Source organism: Peromyscus maniculatus, chromosome 9, assembly GCF_049852395.1.
Source record: "Peromyscus maniculatus bairdii isolate BWxNUB_F1_BW_parent chromosome 9, HU_Pman_BW_mat_3.1, whole genome shotgun sequence".
Lineage (NCBI taxonomy): Eukaryota > Metazoa > Chordata > Mammalia > Rodentia > Cricetidae > Peromyscus > Peromyscus maniculatus.
Genome location: NC_134860.1, coordinates 76,072,674 through 76,089,921, shown reverse-complemented (window position 1 = coordinate 76,089,921; position 17,248 = coordinate 76,072,674). Strand labels below are relative to the sequence as shown.

Below are 17,248 nucleotides of genomic sequence, written 5' to 3'. Positions count from 1 at the left end.
AGTTTTTGTATGTATGCTGTGGACTGAGCTTAGGCTCTTATGCTTAACCAGTAGGTGCTCTCACCTATATGGTCATCCCCCAGTTCCCTTCAGCATCTCTTTCACATCAGCATTGGAAATAGGTTTCTTTCCACTTTTTGGTACATGCCCTTTTACAATATGAACCTTCTGGTAGAGTGTACAGGACGCTGCTTCTAAATGTCATCTTCTCTTGTCTTCCCAGCATATGGATGGCAAAGACAGAATTATAACTTCAAAGGAAAATGTAGTATGTATACTTAATGGAGTTTTTTTCATCCATAAAGAAAAAAATGTTATGTCATTGAAAGAAAATGGATGCAACTAAAGATAACTATATAAATGAACTAACCCAACCCCATAAAGATAAATATTGCACACATTTCCTCATTTATGGCTTATACTTTTTTAAAAAGTGTGTGTATGATAAAAGTTTTTAAAATGCTGTGTGGGGAGAGGTAAGAGGCAAGAAAAATGAGGATGAGGCTATGAGGGAGGATCTATTCAGAATACAGTGTATTACGTCTATTAAAGCTTCAAAAACATCAAACATGGCCTGGAAATGAATGACAGCTTCAAAAGCTCACCAATTCATTTGAGTCTGCTCTTCAGGAATAGTATTGTAACGGTGCTTTCTTGGATTCTTTAAAATCTACATTTTCCAAGTGTTAAGTACCATCTCAGCATCCCAAGCTCCTTCCTTTGGGCTGGCACAAATCTCAAAGGATTCATTTGTCCACCAAACTCCAGCCTTCCTGGTAGGCTGTAGATGCAAGGTGCCAGAGACAAAACCAGATAGTCCTTTCTGACAGGGGTGGGTGGCTGAGAAGTTGGGTCAGGGAGAGTGGGCTGGGGGTTATGGAAGTGGAATTCCTGCCAATGGACGATGCAAGGATGGGGGGGGGTAGACTGCCGAGGTTGCACGCGCACGGGGCAGGTGGGAGACGGGAGGAAGTGCGAGCAGTGTTAGTAATGATGGAGTCCTTTCATTTTCCACGAAGTCAGCACTTCCTTGCCCTTCTTCTACCTTTGCCATCATGCTAACTAAGACCATTTACCTCGTCAACTCATGGAAACACTGTCCTGTGCGGTAGCCAAGGAAGAGAATTATCCAACAATTCAACACTAGTGAACCACAGGGCGGGACCCCTGCGTCTCCCAGATCAAGTGGTTCTTCTTTCTGTTCCAAAGGGTCACTGTTCACCATCCACAGCAATTAAAGGACAGCCTTTGCCAACATCCTTTACACATACCAGTGTGCAAGGCCAGCCACTTGGCTCATGTCAGTGGTTGCCTACAGCAGGGCTTGAGGCTATGAAAACTATTCCGTGTAGTCTGATATTCTTGGACCAAGAGTTCCTCCATCCTTGACTGTCACATATGGAGTTGGCAAACTACTTGTGAGAAACTCCAAGAGCCTGAAAGTTTCTCCAGGGTGCTTCTCCTCTACTGCAATATATCCCCCATTCCATTTCATACTCAGCTACAACCATCTCAGTCCTGTGGATCTCTCTTTCTGTGTCTCTCTGTCTATATCTGTCTCTGTCTCTCTGTGTCTGTCTGTCTGTCTGTCTCTCTTTCTATCTCCCTTCCAAAACATTTCTACACCCACATCAGTACAATGTGCTTTCCTCCAGTTCTCTGTATCCTACCCCTTACCAGCCAACACCATACTTATTTCTACCAAGGGCAGTTTTATTCCTGAAATCAACCTATTCATTCAGTAAATGTTTCCTGCGTGGCTAGTATGAGCGGGCACCACACATAAGCCTGGGAGTAAGGCACTGAACAAGGCAGAGTAGCTTTTTTAGATTTTCAGTTTTTGAAGTTCTTCTTGACTATACCCTCTTCCGCCTTTGAAATTCTTCAGATTTTCCCTTCATGGTCATGTCACCATCAATGTATTCACATATGAAATTTACCTCTGAGTTGTCGCTCTGTCTCTGCCCTACAAACTCCACATGTGCACTCTTTTCCCCCTAGCCATACTCACTGCTCTGGCCTGGGACCTCCATCTCTGCTCACCGGGGCTGATGTCATCCCCTACATCTTCCTAAGTACGTACTCAGACTTTGTTCTTGACTTCTACAAATCTGGATCCCATAAGTCAATCACTCATGACTTATTTAAACAAATATCTAGTTTGATCCATTCCCTTCTTATGGCTTTTGAAAAGCGTAAACTACTTGAGATGCATGCACAAAGTTTCAGGTTCAACCTGTGCCTTTTATCTCTTGCTTCATCTTTCTGCATAGTTCTTATTATATTTTACTTAGGTTAGCTGTGTATGCTCCTAACTCAAATGAGAGATTTTTGTCTATTGGTTTTATATGGTGCTGGGATTTGAATCCAGGACTTCCCAAATACTACACAGATACTCTTCCACTAAGCCACATTGCTAGCCCAAAGTTCCTTATTGCTGACCTGTCCATCATGGCAGTCTCGCTATCTATCGCAGTCCCTGACCTGTACTATCCCCATAACAGATTTTGGACTGCAGTAGGTATCTGATATACCTCACATGTATGTGCATCTTTAATTAGAAGTTTTCATGGGTGAGTCTTATACATTTGGGGTAGTTACTCATCCTGTTTACAAATGTTCTTAATTTCTTCTGAGAACATTGTGAAATCCTCTTTCCAAGTGTCTTTAAAGATAAGTAAATGGGGCATGGGGACAAGAAAGGTTAACTGGGGTAAATGATTATATATACAATGAAATTCATTATTGTGTGTAAATAATGCATGATAATAATAAAAAGATAGAGATGGCCATATAATTTGTCCTGACTAGCATAATGGAAAAAAAATGGAGATGTTCTTTTGTGTGGCTCAGTAGGCAAAAGGGCAAGCTGTGCAAGCCCAATTACCTGAGGTCAACCCCTGAATTCATATACAAAAGCCACATGTGGTGGCACGTCACTGTAATTTCAGTACTCCTACAAGGGGGCAGGAGGCATCGACAGGATGGACACCAGCTAGCCTAGTGTATTCAGCACAACAGCAGAAACAGGAAATCACCTGCCTCAGCAAGGTGGAAGATGAGGAAGATGAGAAGGAACTCCCAAAAGTTGTTCTCTGACCTCCCCTCCTCCCCCGACACACACACACTGTGGCATCTGTCCACTTTCATTCATACATACACTTAGAAAAACAGATGAATAGGCATTGCATTTGTTAGCTGGACATGGTGGCACGCGCGCGCGCGCACACACACACACACACACACACACACACACACACACACACGCAATCTCCGGCTGCTTCAGGCTGAGGCAGGCTCTGCGGTGGAACTCCTGAGTTGGGAAGTAGTATGAACACCAAGGTAAGACAGTGTCTTGACAACCAAGTGTGCCATTTCCTGAAGAAAGCATTTCATTGCCTGGGTGTGAGGCACAACCACTGTGTTCTTCTGCTGTAGGGCAAGTGCAGGAGGAGAGGGACCTCCATCGGGCCAGGTCCCCGAGAGAGAGCCTGTGTGAACAGAGCTCTGCCTCTGCATGGCAGCGGTGTCGCGTGGAGGAGAGAGAATGAGTTAAGACAGTAGGGAGAGATGGGATTGCATAGTGTGGCCAGAAATGGGTATCTTATCGCAACTGCTCCAAATCCCAAAGAGGACCCAGAGCACTTCCCTTTCATGCCTTCTTACTTCATATTTCAAGCAGACTAGACTATAAATAGTTTAAATGTTGACTTCCGAGTTCTTAATTCAAACTGTTCAAAGTCAAACATTCCTCTCCTGTTTCTTCTCTTGGCCCTAAGCTACATTTCATTCTCGCGTTAACTCCGGTTCCCAAAACAAACATTTCTAGCTAGTGTAGACTCCGGTGATGGTCACTGGCTTAGCATTTTGTAAAGACCAGAATGTCACTTTCTCAGCAGCTCCTCTGCAGCCTATGATCTTTGGGGACTGTCAGAAGGGCGACTCCAGCACACAGCCAGAAGCTGAGCAGCCAGCAAAGCCAAGGGACTGTGACAAATTAGCTGTGGCGGCTGTGTGTGCTGCAGTGCGGGCCGCCCTGCATCTTCTGTCCCAGCAGATGGCACAATATCATGACAATAAATGTCATGGGAGTGTTTCCCCATTTGCCTTTTACAAAAAAAAAAAAAAAAAAAAAAAAAAAAAAAAAAAATGCTACTCCTGAGCCTATAAGTCTAAGAACATAATGGAAAAAAAAAAAATCCTCCCTCTATGATGCTTTTTAAACCCCACTCTAGAGCAATGGCATATTTGAAAAAGAAGAGAACTCCTAAACAGAGCCCATTCCTTCAAAATAAAATGGCCTGGAGTACATTTATTCTCTGCCGTTTTTAGAGTGACTTGAAAGGTGTACTTTTTTAGCCTCATGTAAATGTGCCGCACAGCACCCAGCATTGCTTTGTGCACATCAGGACAAAGCGAGCTCCTGCATGCTTAGTTTGAGTTAGAAACAAAGGGCCAGCAGCCTTCTTGCTATTTCCTTGCATCTGGTAGCTGTTCTAATACAATGCTTATTCCCTCTTCTGACAGGCAGGCTTCCTTCCACAGGTCCCTTTGCTTGGGAATAAATAGGTATACCTAATCATGACCTATCTGCTTAATGCCTGCAATTTGCAGTCAGGCGTGGAGACATGGTTTCAGTGCTTATACGCTTTCAGAACGCAATTGTTTATTTTAGCGTGGATTGTCATAAAATTTTGACTTTCAACCCAAATTTTTCATATTTACAAGTGTCAAGAGTTTTATTTGGAGGGGGTATATCTACATTTGCTATAATGACAATATAATTTCTCACACTTTTTGAAAGATAACCGACTCATAGGCTGCCCATAATGTTTTGTAAAACAAAACCAATCCAAAGAAAAAAAATTCTGTGTTAGCTAGGAGCTGTGGTGTGCCTGCAACCCCAATATTAAGGGGGAAGCGTCAGCAGGATCATGGCCTCAAGGCAAACCTCGACTACATAGTAAGGCCAGCCTCAACCACACAGTACAACCTGCCTCAAGAAACCAAGAGATGGAGGCATAACACAGTGGTAGAGCGCTTGCCAAGAACGCTCAAGACCTTGACTCAGTTAGCCAGCACAGCTAAAACAATCCAATGCTTTCTTTCAATCTAAACAGAAATATGTATCTAGTACAAAAACATAAATAAATTAAATAAATAAATAATAAACTAGTAAAAAGCAAATACAGAGAGCTGTGTCACATCAGGAATGGGACAATCTATCCTATGTTACTCAGAACTAAATCTACTACGAGGAAGCTGGCATCTTTTGTTTGATTCAGATGGCCACTAGGCCAAGTGTTGATGTGTATGTTTTAAAATTGATCAAATGGATACCAAGCAGAAATAAAAGAAAAAGACTGGTAAATTGAAATATATAAATATTTCAAACTTCAATAATGGACTTAAGGCTAAGATCCTCCACAAACATTAGAAGAGTATGTGTGAAATCACACCTCATCATATACCGATCTTTTGCAAATCCTGCAGGTACACCCACACCTAAATTCTCCTCTCCACAAAGCTGAAGCCACCGAGCAGGAAGCACATGGGAAGAGGAGGGTAACCTCTCTATTGACATGTTTGACTCATTCAATAGGCAAAGATTTAAAAGTTGCTAATTCTACTAGAGAAAGTGCACAGATTGGGGTGCCATTGTACACTTCCAGTGCTGACAAATACTAGCAGAGCACTTTGAGAAGAATGTTTTATCACTTAGGTCAAGGCTCCTATGTTTCTACCCCCACAGGATGGTTAATCAACTGTCAGTATGGCAGAACTCAAGAGTCACCAAGGAGACAAAACTCTGTGTGTGTAGTAATGGTTTAACTACAGAGAGGTTTAACTGATAGACCCACACTAAACGAGGGTGGCACCATTTCATGGACTGTAGTCCCAGACCAAATCTAAGGAGAAATACATGAGCTGAGCAATAGAATTCACCTCCATCTGCTTCCAACATGGCCAGCTGCCTCAAACTCCTGCCACCCTACCCTCCTCACCATGATGGAATGCATCCTCCAACCATGAGCCAAAATTAATCCCTCCCTCCCTTCTCCCTCCCTCCTTCCCTCCCTTCCTTCCTTCAGCTGTTTTTGCCAGACATTTATCACAGTGATGAGATAAGGAACTAACAGATCATCCCACCAAAGTCATATGTTCAAATCCCAATCCCTACAGTGATAAGCATCAAGAAATGGAGGCTCCTGGAGGTGATCAGGTCACAGGGATAGACTCCATATGAATGGGATCAGTGTTCTATAGAAGAGGCTCAAGATAGACCCCTTGCCTCTTCTACTACACGAGAACATGCCAGGAAGGTGGTCAGCCAGAAAGTGCTGTCTCCCCAGATGTCAAGTCTGGGAGTCCCCCTGTCTTGGACTTCTAGTCTCCAGAAATATGAGGAATAAATATGCTGTTCATAAGCTAACCAGACTCATGAAGCTTCTTCAAACAGCTTGAGTGGATTAAGACAACCTCATCAGTGTGTATTTTAATCACCAGTTCAAACTCTAGGAGCTCACTCTCAGCCAACAGTCTACACAGCATCCTTTGATACACATACTGGAAAGGCTCCAGAAGGATACACAACAAAGTTTAATTATAACTATCTAGGAATAAAACCTGAAATATTGTCAATTTGTTAATTGCTCATCTGTAGCAGTCAATATTTATTTCTATAACACATAAATTATTTTACAATAATTTGCTTCTTTCCCAGAAAAAAGAAAGCTCCCTCAAAGCATAGAAATACAGACAGGACTTGAGGATTTTCTATCCAGAGTTGCCTAAAAGTCAAAATTCATTCCAATTGGTTCAACAAGACTGGTTAAAAATGAAAGGCATAATAGTAGGGTCCCTCGGGCAGTGGTTCATGCTTCTTTCCTAGTAACTTCCATCTACATACTTCAAGAAATTCCTTAGAAATATACTTACAGCCCATACATATTCATAATTTCAGCCATGATATTGTAATTTTCCATACCTGCACTTTCAAAAAAAAGTGGAACCAGACACATGAACAATCTGCTGGGGAGTATAGAAAACTTCATATACTAAGAAGGAGATTTGGGCCAACTTCCCCCAAGAGCCTTCAAAAGAAGAATGCATCGTTTCACCTACCCCTGGATCCACCAGTGATGGTCACCACAGAGGGGAATACCATTCCTGAACACACACACCAAAACACATCTGTGAGGGAGCCAGGCTGCCATGTGTATGGCTAAAGTGGCTGCTTGCCATGGCAGCAAAATGTCTGCTACCACAGCACATTGACAATTGGTTTGGCAGTGTTTCCAGCACAGGCTGAGGGATTCAGCTTTCTTCATATATGACAACAACAAGTGTTTCAAATGGACCAAACACTTCATATTAGTGTCAGCACTCACACAGCTTCTGTTGGCAGAGAACAGGAAAACAAAAGTATCTGCATTTTTTTGTTGTTCTAGAGAAATTGCCAGAACACCATTTGTTCTTAGCCACCTTCACCCCACCCAATATGGAGCTTTCTGCATGGCACCATGGCCCTGGTCATGTGTCATGGCCCAAGATTTCAAATCCCAATGTTTCCCTGAATATAGAGATCTGGAAAATTAATCTTAACAGGGCATTTGGTGAAATAGAAGATGTCTTGATGCTACAAAGTATTATTGGTTTAATAAATATTAGAGTTCTGTCTATCTACCTGTTTATTCTCTTTCTATAACTTATCTGTCTATAATCTACCTACCTATATATCTATTACACACACACACACACACACACACACACACACACACACACACACACACACCCATTCCTCCAACCTTTATTCTATGAAAGACTAAATGCAATGCACCCTGGAGGATAGAAAGGTGACTATGGGACTGAACTACACAGTAGAGAGATCAATATTCTTTTACTCTAAGAATGATGAGCTTGTTCAAGGTCACAGAGCTTGAACAGGAGAGCTAATTAAACTAGGTTGCACAGAACACAGAAAAGATAAGTTTCCCTCATACTTACAAATCAGATAAGGGCTATAGCTGTCTAGTTAATTTTTATAAACATATTGGCTTTCCAATAAACAAATTTTTCCCATTTGAAAATCAGGGGAATAGCAGTAATCAATGTATAAAGACCAAGGGAAGACCCAAGAGTGACTGCCCATTGTGGTTGATCTATATGGACTGTAAAAATGAATGTTAGAATCAGATTCTTGGAGAATTTTTCATTTTAAAAAAATGACCCATTTATATAGAAGTAGTTGGGAATTTATTTATAAATTTGTTTATAAAAGTATAAGAGATCTCCTTTTGCTCAAATTTGTAGATTAAGAAAATAGGAATTCAGAAAGACCCCAAAGGATCCCCAAACCTGCTGTAAGAATTAGTAAAGAAAAAAAAGTCAATTAGGGGACACAAGCCTACAGCATCCACAGCTCTAACTACCTTGAATGTCACATGATTCCCTTTTACTATTTTACTAACATTGCTCTAATTAGCCTTCTAATAAGAGGCAGAACTAATTAGGAGAAATAAGGTAACATTATGCTGGCAGTAGAGATTAAACACGAGTCGGTAATGAGCCTCTAAATCCACACATAACTAATGACAGAGGAAAACTGGCCACCCACAACCCCTCAGCTGAGTAGGTGGGCAGTTGAAGTTGAGGTATGAAAACTAAAGCCAAACAAAATTGCGTGAAGGAAAAGCATCTCATGAGAGTTTTCAAGGTCAGCTGAAGAAAGCCCGATGGTAGTGACTGTTTCTCATATACCCTGAAATAAAAAGGAAACATAAATTACCACAAACAGCAAAATAAAATCTGGAGCTCGTACAACCCAAAATGGAGTTCCTGTAAACTATATTCAGTGCATCAGACTAAGGTAACCTTCTCTGTTTTTTAATGACTGAAGTCCCAGTGAAATGAGTTTGATTTTTAAGTCGTGGTGCATTTAGTTTGCTACATGGTCTTTGCTGAGGTCCTAATGTCTTATCCAATGACATCTTAGTGACTGTGCTGCTACACACAGGCCAGCATGGGTCACAAATATTAGAGTTCATAAGTGTTGGTACCTCAACAAACACAGCAAGGACAGGATCAGGGTCAAAGGAACTGGAATGAAAATGTATTAGTGGAGTCACACTGGCTTATTCACCAGGAAGATGACTTCTAAGGCGACCTTGAGGTTGATAGACGGAGTAATGAGTCCCCACCTCCACTGTGTTCAAGGGATCATCTTTTTGTAACACTGGGCCACACTACACTTGGAATACAGACAACTGTTGATTTGTTAGCCCTTTATGGAAACTCAGAGGTCATGTCAAGTTCTTAACTATCCTTGAAGACAAAGCATTCAGAGATATATCCCACAAAGTCTTGCCTATTATTGTAACTGAACATATAATTGACAGTGACTTTTAACATGTTCAATATCAGGTGCCTCATGAAAACTAACATGGAACTTTACAAAATAAAAATGCATTTTTAAATATATGTCACTTAAAATTGTTGAAGAATAACTATATACGTTAAGCAATATCAAGCTATAATGAAATAAAAATGTTTAAGAAATAAAGATCAATCCTATCTGTCATTTCAGCATACACTTATCAGGGGCCTCCTGTCCAAGAATCTATGTGACATATCTAGAAACTATTCTTTCCATGGATTTTTACCATAGTCCCTCATTTTTTGCCTTCTTCCTTTTCTTCTCTGCCTTTGGCTTTCTACTGGTCCCATGTTTCCTCCCAGCCATCATTGAGGGCAGAGCTTTTTTCCTCATATTCCTTAGAGAATCTCAATTGCCATCCATTCACTTCTAAATAAATGACCCATTTGGAATATAACCTACATACTAACTCTAGTCTGATTGGTATTTACAAAATACACCCAGAATAAAAGACCAGTTTCTGGCACTCTCTTCTGACTTTGGATTGAGGTCCTTTGAGGAATGGATATATTAAATTTTTTAAAAAAATATTTATTTATTTATTTATTATATATACAGTGTTCTGTCTGCATGTATCCCTGCAGGCCAGAAGAGGGAGCTAGATCTCATTACAGATGGTTGTGAGCCACCATGTGGGTGCTGGGAATTGAACTCAGGACCTCTGGAAGAACAGTCAGTGTTCTTTACCTCTGAGCCATCTCTCCAGCCCAGATATATTAAATTTTAATGTAGCTATAGTTACTTTTTATTTTTGGTTTATATTTTGGGTCAATTTTTTTAAATAATGTTTTTAATTTTCTTCTAAAATCTAAAAAGGTTTCATGTTTCTTTATAAGCTTGACTCCCCCTAGAGTTGATTTTTGTAAATGGTGTCAGGAGAGTGCTGTCTAATTTCCAATAGGTATACATGGGTCCTCAACACATCTGCTGCAGAGTCCATTTGCCCCCAGGGACGTGTTCTCCACTGCTCTGTCCTCCATCAAAAGCCTGCAAATGTTTGGCCTGCCAATATCAACTGTGAGCCATCCTAAGTAATTAAATACTCAGGTACATGTCTTTATCTTCAACTCTTCTTGACTCTATGCTTCCACAGTTAGTTAAACCATAGACTGGGAACTCATCCCTATCCTTTAACAGGATACAGCTTGCCATTATTTATTCCCTAGAGTCTTTCTGAAATGTCTTATAATTCTTTAAAAAGTTCTCACATTTTTTGATCAGATGTTTTTGGTTTGGTTTTCTTGTTTGCTCTAAATGTGTAGAAATGAATTTGGGTTTTATATACTGATTCTACCTAAGTCAACATTGGTGAGCCCTTATTTACTCTAATATGAATAAATATTCTTTGAGATTCCTATGTAGGTGATCACATCATATGTGATGTAATTTATAGATTTGTTTTCCTTTTCAATACTTATACATAATTCAACAGAAAGGTTTTTGTTGAAGTTTTGTTTTATTATGAAGTTCTGTTTTATTATTAAATAAAGAAACTTGCCCTCTATTTCTCCTTTGATAGAGCTTTTGACTACAAATGAGCACTTGAGTTTATCAAATGCTTTCTATCTGTAGAAATGATCATACAAAATTTATGAGATATATTATTTTAGGAGGTTTTTTATGGCTTGTTTTATGATAAGCCAGGTACCATCGTGAGAGTCAGTTGCCAACTTGACACACTTAGGAAGAGGGAACCCTAATTGGGTGTTTGCCTCTATTGATGGGCATGTCTGAGGGACATTTTCTTGACTCCTAATTGGTGTCTAAGGGCCCAGGCCACTGTGGGAAGTACCACCCCAGGCAGATGGATACAGGCTACCCAAGAAAAGTAGCTGAGCAAACCATGAGAAGCAAGGTATGATCTCTGTTTTGGTTCCTGCCTTGATTTCCTGTCTTAACATCTCTTCATGATGGACTGTAACCATAAGAGGAAATAATTTATGTCCTTCCCAAGTTGTTTTTGGCCATGTCACTTATCACACAACAGAAACTCAAACTGGAGCATCGTGTTTGCAGTTCTGAGATAGGTATAACTTAATGAGGTTATATTACCTAATGTTTTTAAAGGTCTATAAACATTTTATGATTTTTAAACCTATGTTTATGAGCAAAAGTCCTTTTTGTACCTTTTTGAGAATTGCATGCATGACTACAGTGAATTTTCATCATATCTTCTATTCCCTCCCTCCCCAATTCTTCTCCATGTTCCCCAACACAGTCCATTCTCAAATTCATGAAGTGCTCCTCCATAATTATTGCCACATGCACACACACACACACACACACACACACACACACACACACCTATGGAGTTCAACTAGTACTGCCTGTAGGTACTTTGGTTGAACTATCAAGGAGCGTGTCTTGGAAGAAAACTGACTTTCTCTTCCTTAGAAGCCGCCAACTCTCTATAGCTCTTCAACTAGGGATAGCACCATGGGTGCTCTTCATGCAGGGTGCTGGAATATGCTGGCTGATGAGGTCTCATGCAGGCCTTGTGCAGGGAATCACGTTGTTGGGAGTTCCCGGGTGTTACAGCCTTGTCGTGTCCAGAAGACAGTGTCATCACACTCCTCCTGGTCCTCCGGCTCTTACGACCCCCACCCCCCCACACCTCTTCTGTGATGTTCTGAGCTTTAGATGTAGATGTGCCATTTGGGGATGAACACTCCACAGTCGCTCATTCTTCGCACACTTTGGGAAAAGCCCAGCTTGTTTCATGGGTTCTGGGGTCTGGTGCTCCTGATCGTGCATCAAGCCCTCTTCACTGAGCTTTCTCTCCAGCCCCTGGGCCATCTTTAATTATATCTTGGTTTTGCTCGTTATTCCAAGTCTCATTTTTATTTTAGCAAATGCTTCCTACACAGCTCTTTTAAATTCAATACCTATTCATTTTACTATATCAAAATGTTCTCCTAAATCTTTTGTTGTGCTCATAATGTAAAATCTCAACGACTTTGTTCTCTTGTGTGTGCAGTAGATTCTAGTCATGGCTTCTTGTTTGGCGTATATTAGCAAGCAAAACAATCCAAGAGACCCATCCTTCTATGAAGAGAGGTCAAAACAGTCAGACAAATGTATAAATAGATGTGTTAGGGGAAATATGGCAGAGGAGAAAGCGTTGTGGGAAAATACAGTGGGATGTGGGAAGGGTACCGCAAGGCTTAAAAAAAGAACAATCTAAGGAATTCCTATCAATCATTGTCACCACTGTGTCCTAAGAACATAGCAGTCTTCTCTTTGATCTGTTGAGTCTAAGCAACAATTTGTCACCCACTCTCCAAGGTTTGCCAGTAGTCACTGCGGAGCTGGGCTTTAAGTCATCTCCTTAGCTGAATCCCAGTTGCTATGTATGCATTCACATGTTCCCACACCTTCCCTGGATCCTAGACACTTCTCCGAGGACTCCTGGAAGTTGCTGAGTAGTGGAGAGATGAAAACTCAAGAGTGGAGTTTCAAATCCTGGACAAAATTTGATTTTGAAGTATGTTTTCTTACGTCTCCTACACACAAAGCCTCATGAACAAGTCAGTACTGTATGGATTATTACATCTCAGAACCCAGAGACTGAGTTTCAAATGTGTTCTCCCTCTTTCACATTGTCCAGATTCTGAATGCCATAGCAGAGCAAATCAACATACATTGTGAATAAAATAGACCCATCCAAGACACATTCTCTACAAATGTGCTCATGGTCAATCATCTTCAATATGTATATTTTAATAAAAAAAATACCAGTTTTAACTTCTAGCTGCCTTCTGAGGAGTCCTGCATATAAGATTGTTAGTACACAGTGAGCTTTTGCACTTCAACTATTTCTCGAGTTATTTATTTCCTAGTTTCCAGGTTAGAAAACACTCTATGTATTTATCTGGAGGTGGGGCATGCCACAGCATGAATGTGGAGGTCAGCTGACAGCCTGTGGGAGAGCACTCTTTCCATCATGTGGGTCCCAGGGATTAAACTCAGGTCATCAGTTTGATGATGGATACCTTTATCCACTGAGCCATCTCACCAGCCCAGCACTTGATTATTTTGTTGGATTTTGATGATTTAAAAACATCTATCTGATCTCCTCACTCCAAATATACAGGTATATATGTATAGACACATACATATGTATGCATAGACACACACACACACACACACACATCTGATCTCCTCACTCCAAATATTCCTCACTCCAAATATACATATACATATACATATATGTATATATAGAGAGAGACACACACATATGTATGCATACACACATACACACACACAAATACCAAATACTTTTAAGTCCTCCTTCACTTGGGATTTAATTAAACTAAAAAATAAATTGTGATTAGTTTTGACTCTGCACACCTTGTAGTCACACATATTTTGAAGTTTTGTTATTGGTTCAAAAATATATTGCACACAAAAACACATTAAACACATAGAATTGCAAGGGTGTTTTTCCCACAGAAATATGTAAGGATATTTCATCTTCCAAAAATACCTTTGGCTATAGGGCTTTTTTTTTTAAATCATATTGTAGTGAAAAGTTAAATCCTAGTTTCTTTGATGTGCTGGGTTCACAAGGAGGCCCATGACTGGAGAAGAATGCTTAGTGTTTTCATAACCACATTTCACTTCAAATTTCCTTGGGGGTAAAAATGTTCATTTGTTTTTGTTGCAGGTCTGGGCAAAGGTGATTAAAAAAAAAAAAAAAAGCCTTCCAGGCCGGGCACATGCTAAGAACAAAAGGTAGGTGTCCTGTTGTTTGTCTTTTAATTGACCCAAACTGAAACTCTTCTTACCCTCCTCCTCTTCCTCTCCTCCTCTCTCTGCTCCCTCCCTCCCCCTTCCTTTCTTTCCTCCACTCTCTTCCCTGCTGAATTTATATTAATTACCCCAGCTGCCCATTACAGTACACAATGATGATGATGATGATGATGATGATGATGATGATGATGATGATTGGTGGAAATTCACAATATATTTTTAAGTGATCACTTATTTTTATCCTTTGACTTGGAAACATGATTTTTTTTCTTTTTTAGAGAAAAGAAAAAAACTCACCCAGCTGTTGGTACTATTCATATTCCAACAGCCTCCAGACTGCTCGAGGACACCTGGTTGACTTTTGCCTTGGAGTCGGTCCAGAAAAGCATTATTTACCCTTTAAAACAAAGAAAAATGTGCATAAGTAGCAAGCCTGCTGCAGGGATAACAGGTTTGAGAAGCAAATGTGCTGCACAAACTGGTGTGGGATGCTTCTTCCCCTCGGCTTAGAGGAGGTCTATGGAAACCTCCATCCGGTGACGCATGGGGTCTGCTAACAGCCCCTTACTGGGAGGCTGGTACTGGTGTGTATCAAGCCAAAAGGGCATCAATTCTTGACTTGAAAGTTTCACTCACTGGGTCTCCATCATCTTAGCTAGTGCTCTGGTCACCCAAGTAAGCCAAGGAATAAGACAGAGGCTAGAGATGGAAGAACCAGGAAGAACTAAATGGGGGGTGGGGTGGGTGGCAGAAAGCTCTGTGGCGGTGCTGGGCAGGACAGAGCCGTTTCCTCTTAAGCTCTATGGCCCTATCAGTCATCCGGAATCAGGCTAGAGAAAAGGAGAAGGAAAATAGCAGGCTGTAAGGAGAGAAGAGAAGTTCAAGTTCCAAAAGGCAGAATAAGTACACCTTTCTCTGATGTTCTGCCACACTTACAGCCTCCAACTTCAAAACTTAAATCTGAATTAATAAGACAATCATGTTCGCAAAGGTCAGGATAGAGGCTGCCAGAGACGGTCTAACAAGTTATCCCTCAGTATCCATGAGGGGTTGACTCCAGGGCTGCCTGTAGGTACCAAAGGACACTGATGTTATGTCTCTTCTGTAAAATGACATAGCACTACCACCCTTCACATATCCTCCTATATGTTTTAAATGATCTGTGGGTTACTTATAATATTTAATACCGTATCAATGCTGTGTAACGAGTAAAAGACTTATTACACTGTATTCTTTAAAGAATGAGGCAGGAAAATCTATAGATACAGAATTTTTCTGAGTATTTTCAGTTCAGTCTGTTCAAGCCATGAACAGACTCTCAGATATGATGCGCTGACTATTTCTACAGATGGCTACCTGGAGGCTCACTTGATAATTAGTTATTATTCTAAATAGTTGTATTATGGGCATTTCAACACCATCCTCTAAGTCACCTAGGCATGGCTGCATAGAGACAGGGACTCAGAAGCTGGGTAAATAGCAACAGAGAGACTTAAAAACTTAGAAGATAAGACTAGAAAGTTCTTGGGGCAGAAACAGCACCTAGCATAAGCAGCTACTCACACTCAGCATGAATTTGTGGAAGGAAGGGGAAGGCGGGAACTGAGCACATCTGCCTCCTGTGCAGTCATGGAAAGCAGAATTAGGTCCTGGTGGATGGCCAAAGTCACAGCTCTCTGAGATGGGGAACCGCAGGAAAACAATGGCTGGGTGGCCCAGTCATGTAGTCCGAGCTCACTCAGCGCCAGCCAAGATGTCAGCTGTGTTTGGGTTCATTTTGATCTCTGAGGATTGACCAGCTGTTTCTCTACAAGTTTATTCCCCATAGGCTGTGGCTGCATCTCAGCTTTCTGTTCTCATCCTTGAAACCTAGGCAAGTGCCACAGTGTGGCCCACTGCAGGACCTCATGTCTGAGTCACCATGCTGAATCTCTCAGCAGGCAGGCTGAGAAAAGTCTTACTAAATTATGGCCTTGAATGCTAACTGGTGGAAACTGCCCTGTGAGCAACACAACCAAAGGCATTCTGGGATGTGAACACACTTGATGCTGTTTTTAGTGTGTGTGTGTAGGCCAGAGGTGAACACTGGGTGCTTGTCTCAATTTCTCTCTATTTAAGGCAGTGTCTCTCATGGAACTTTGGGCTGCTCAGTTTGGCTAGACCGGCTGGCCAACATGCCTCCACTGTCTCTATCCCCTCCACACCAAATCACTGGGGCCATAGATGGGTCCCTCATTCGACCCAGGTACTGAGGATCCAAACTCAGGTTTTCATGATTACACAGCAAGCCCCTTGTGGCTGATTATCTCCCCAACCCCTTTATCTAGGGTTTTGGTCAGTCATAAGGAGGAGTTTTCCCTCAGTCGTTTCCCCAGTGATCTCCCACCCCATACAAACCACTTACTTAACTGTCTTAACTGTCTCACTAATCAACACATCCTGAATTGACTCATGTCCTATCACCCCTCTGGGTTATTGTCTCTATCCTATCCTGTCATTCATTCTTCACATAGCAACCTCCACCCCACCCCGACCCAAGTTGGAAAAGTGATCTTACCTCCAATGATGGTTTGAATAAGAATCACCCCTATAGGCTCATGGATTTGAATGCTTAATCACCAGGGAGTGGCGCTATTTGAAAGGATTGGGAGGTATGACCTCTATTTGAAAGGATTGGGAGGTATGACCTTGCTGGAGGATGTGTGTCCCTGGGGGTGGGCTTAGCGGTTTTTCAAAGCCCACATCAAGCTCAGTATCCCCCTCTATGCATGCAGATCAGGATGTAGCTCTCAACTACTTCTCCAGCACCATGCCTGCCATGTCTGCTGCCATGATAATAGTGGATGAAACCTCCAAAACTTGTAAGCCAGCTCCAATTAAATGTGTTCTTTTATGAGAGCTGCCTTGCTCATGGCTTCTCTTCACAGCAACAGAACAGTGACTAAGGATGTAAGGATTATGTCCTTAATTACGTCACCTGCCTGCAATGGCGTCCCAGCCTAAAAAGCTGGTGTGCCCTCTCTGTGCTCTTTCTTTCTACACTCCCTCCATATTCTCTTC

General features: G+C 41.4%; 1 protein-coding gene across 7 annotated transcripts in view; it reads right to left on the bottom strand.

Annotated features, from left to right (window-relative positions):
* Positions 1–6,582: 6,582 nt before the first annotated feature.
* Epsti1 (epithelial stromal interaction 1) overlaps positions 6,583–17,248 on the bottom strand; it is a 103,371-nt gene continuing 92,705 nt past the window's right edge. For 4 of the 7 annotated variants that reach the window (XM_076545413.1, XM_076545415.1, XM_076545414.1 and 1 more), the window contains one exon: positions 6,583–8,761. In XM_076545413.1, the coding sequence (XP_076401528.1) occupies positions 8,548–8,761 (214 nt within the window). In that variant the 3' untranslated portion in view covers positions 6,583–8,547. Of the gene's footprint in view, positions 8,762–14,485; positions 14,586–17,248 lie in introns of all 7 variants that reach the window. The other 3 variants (XM_042285224.2, XM_006983825.4, XM_016002369.3) reach the window with 1 other exon arrangement.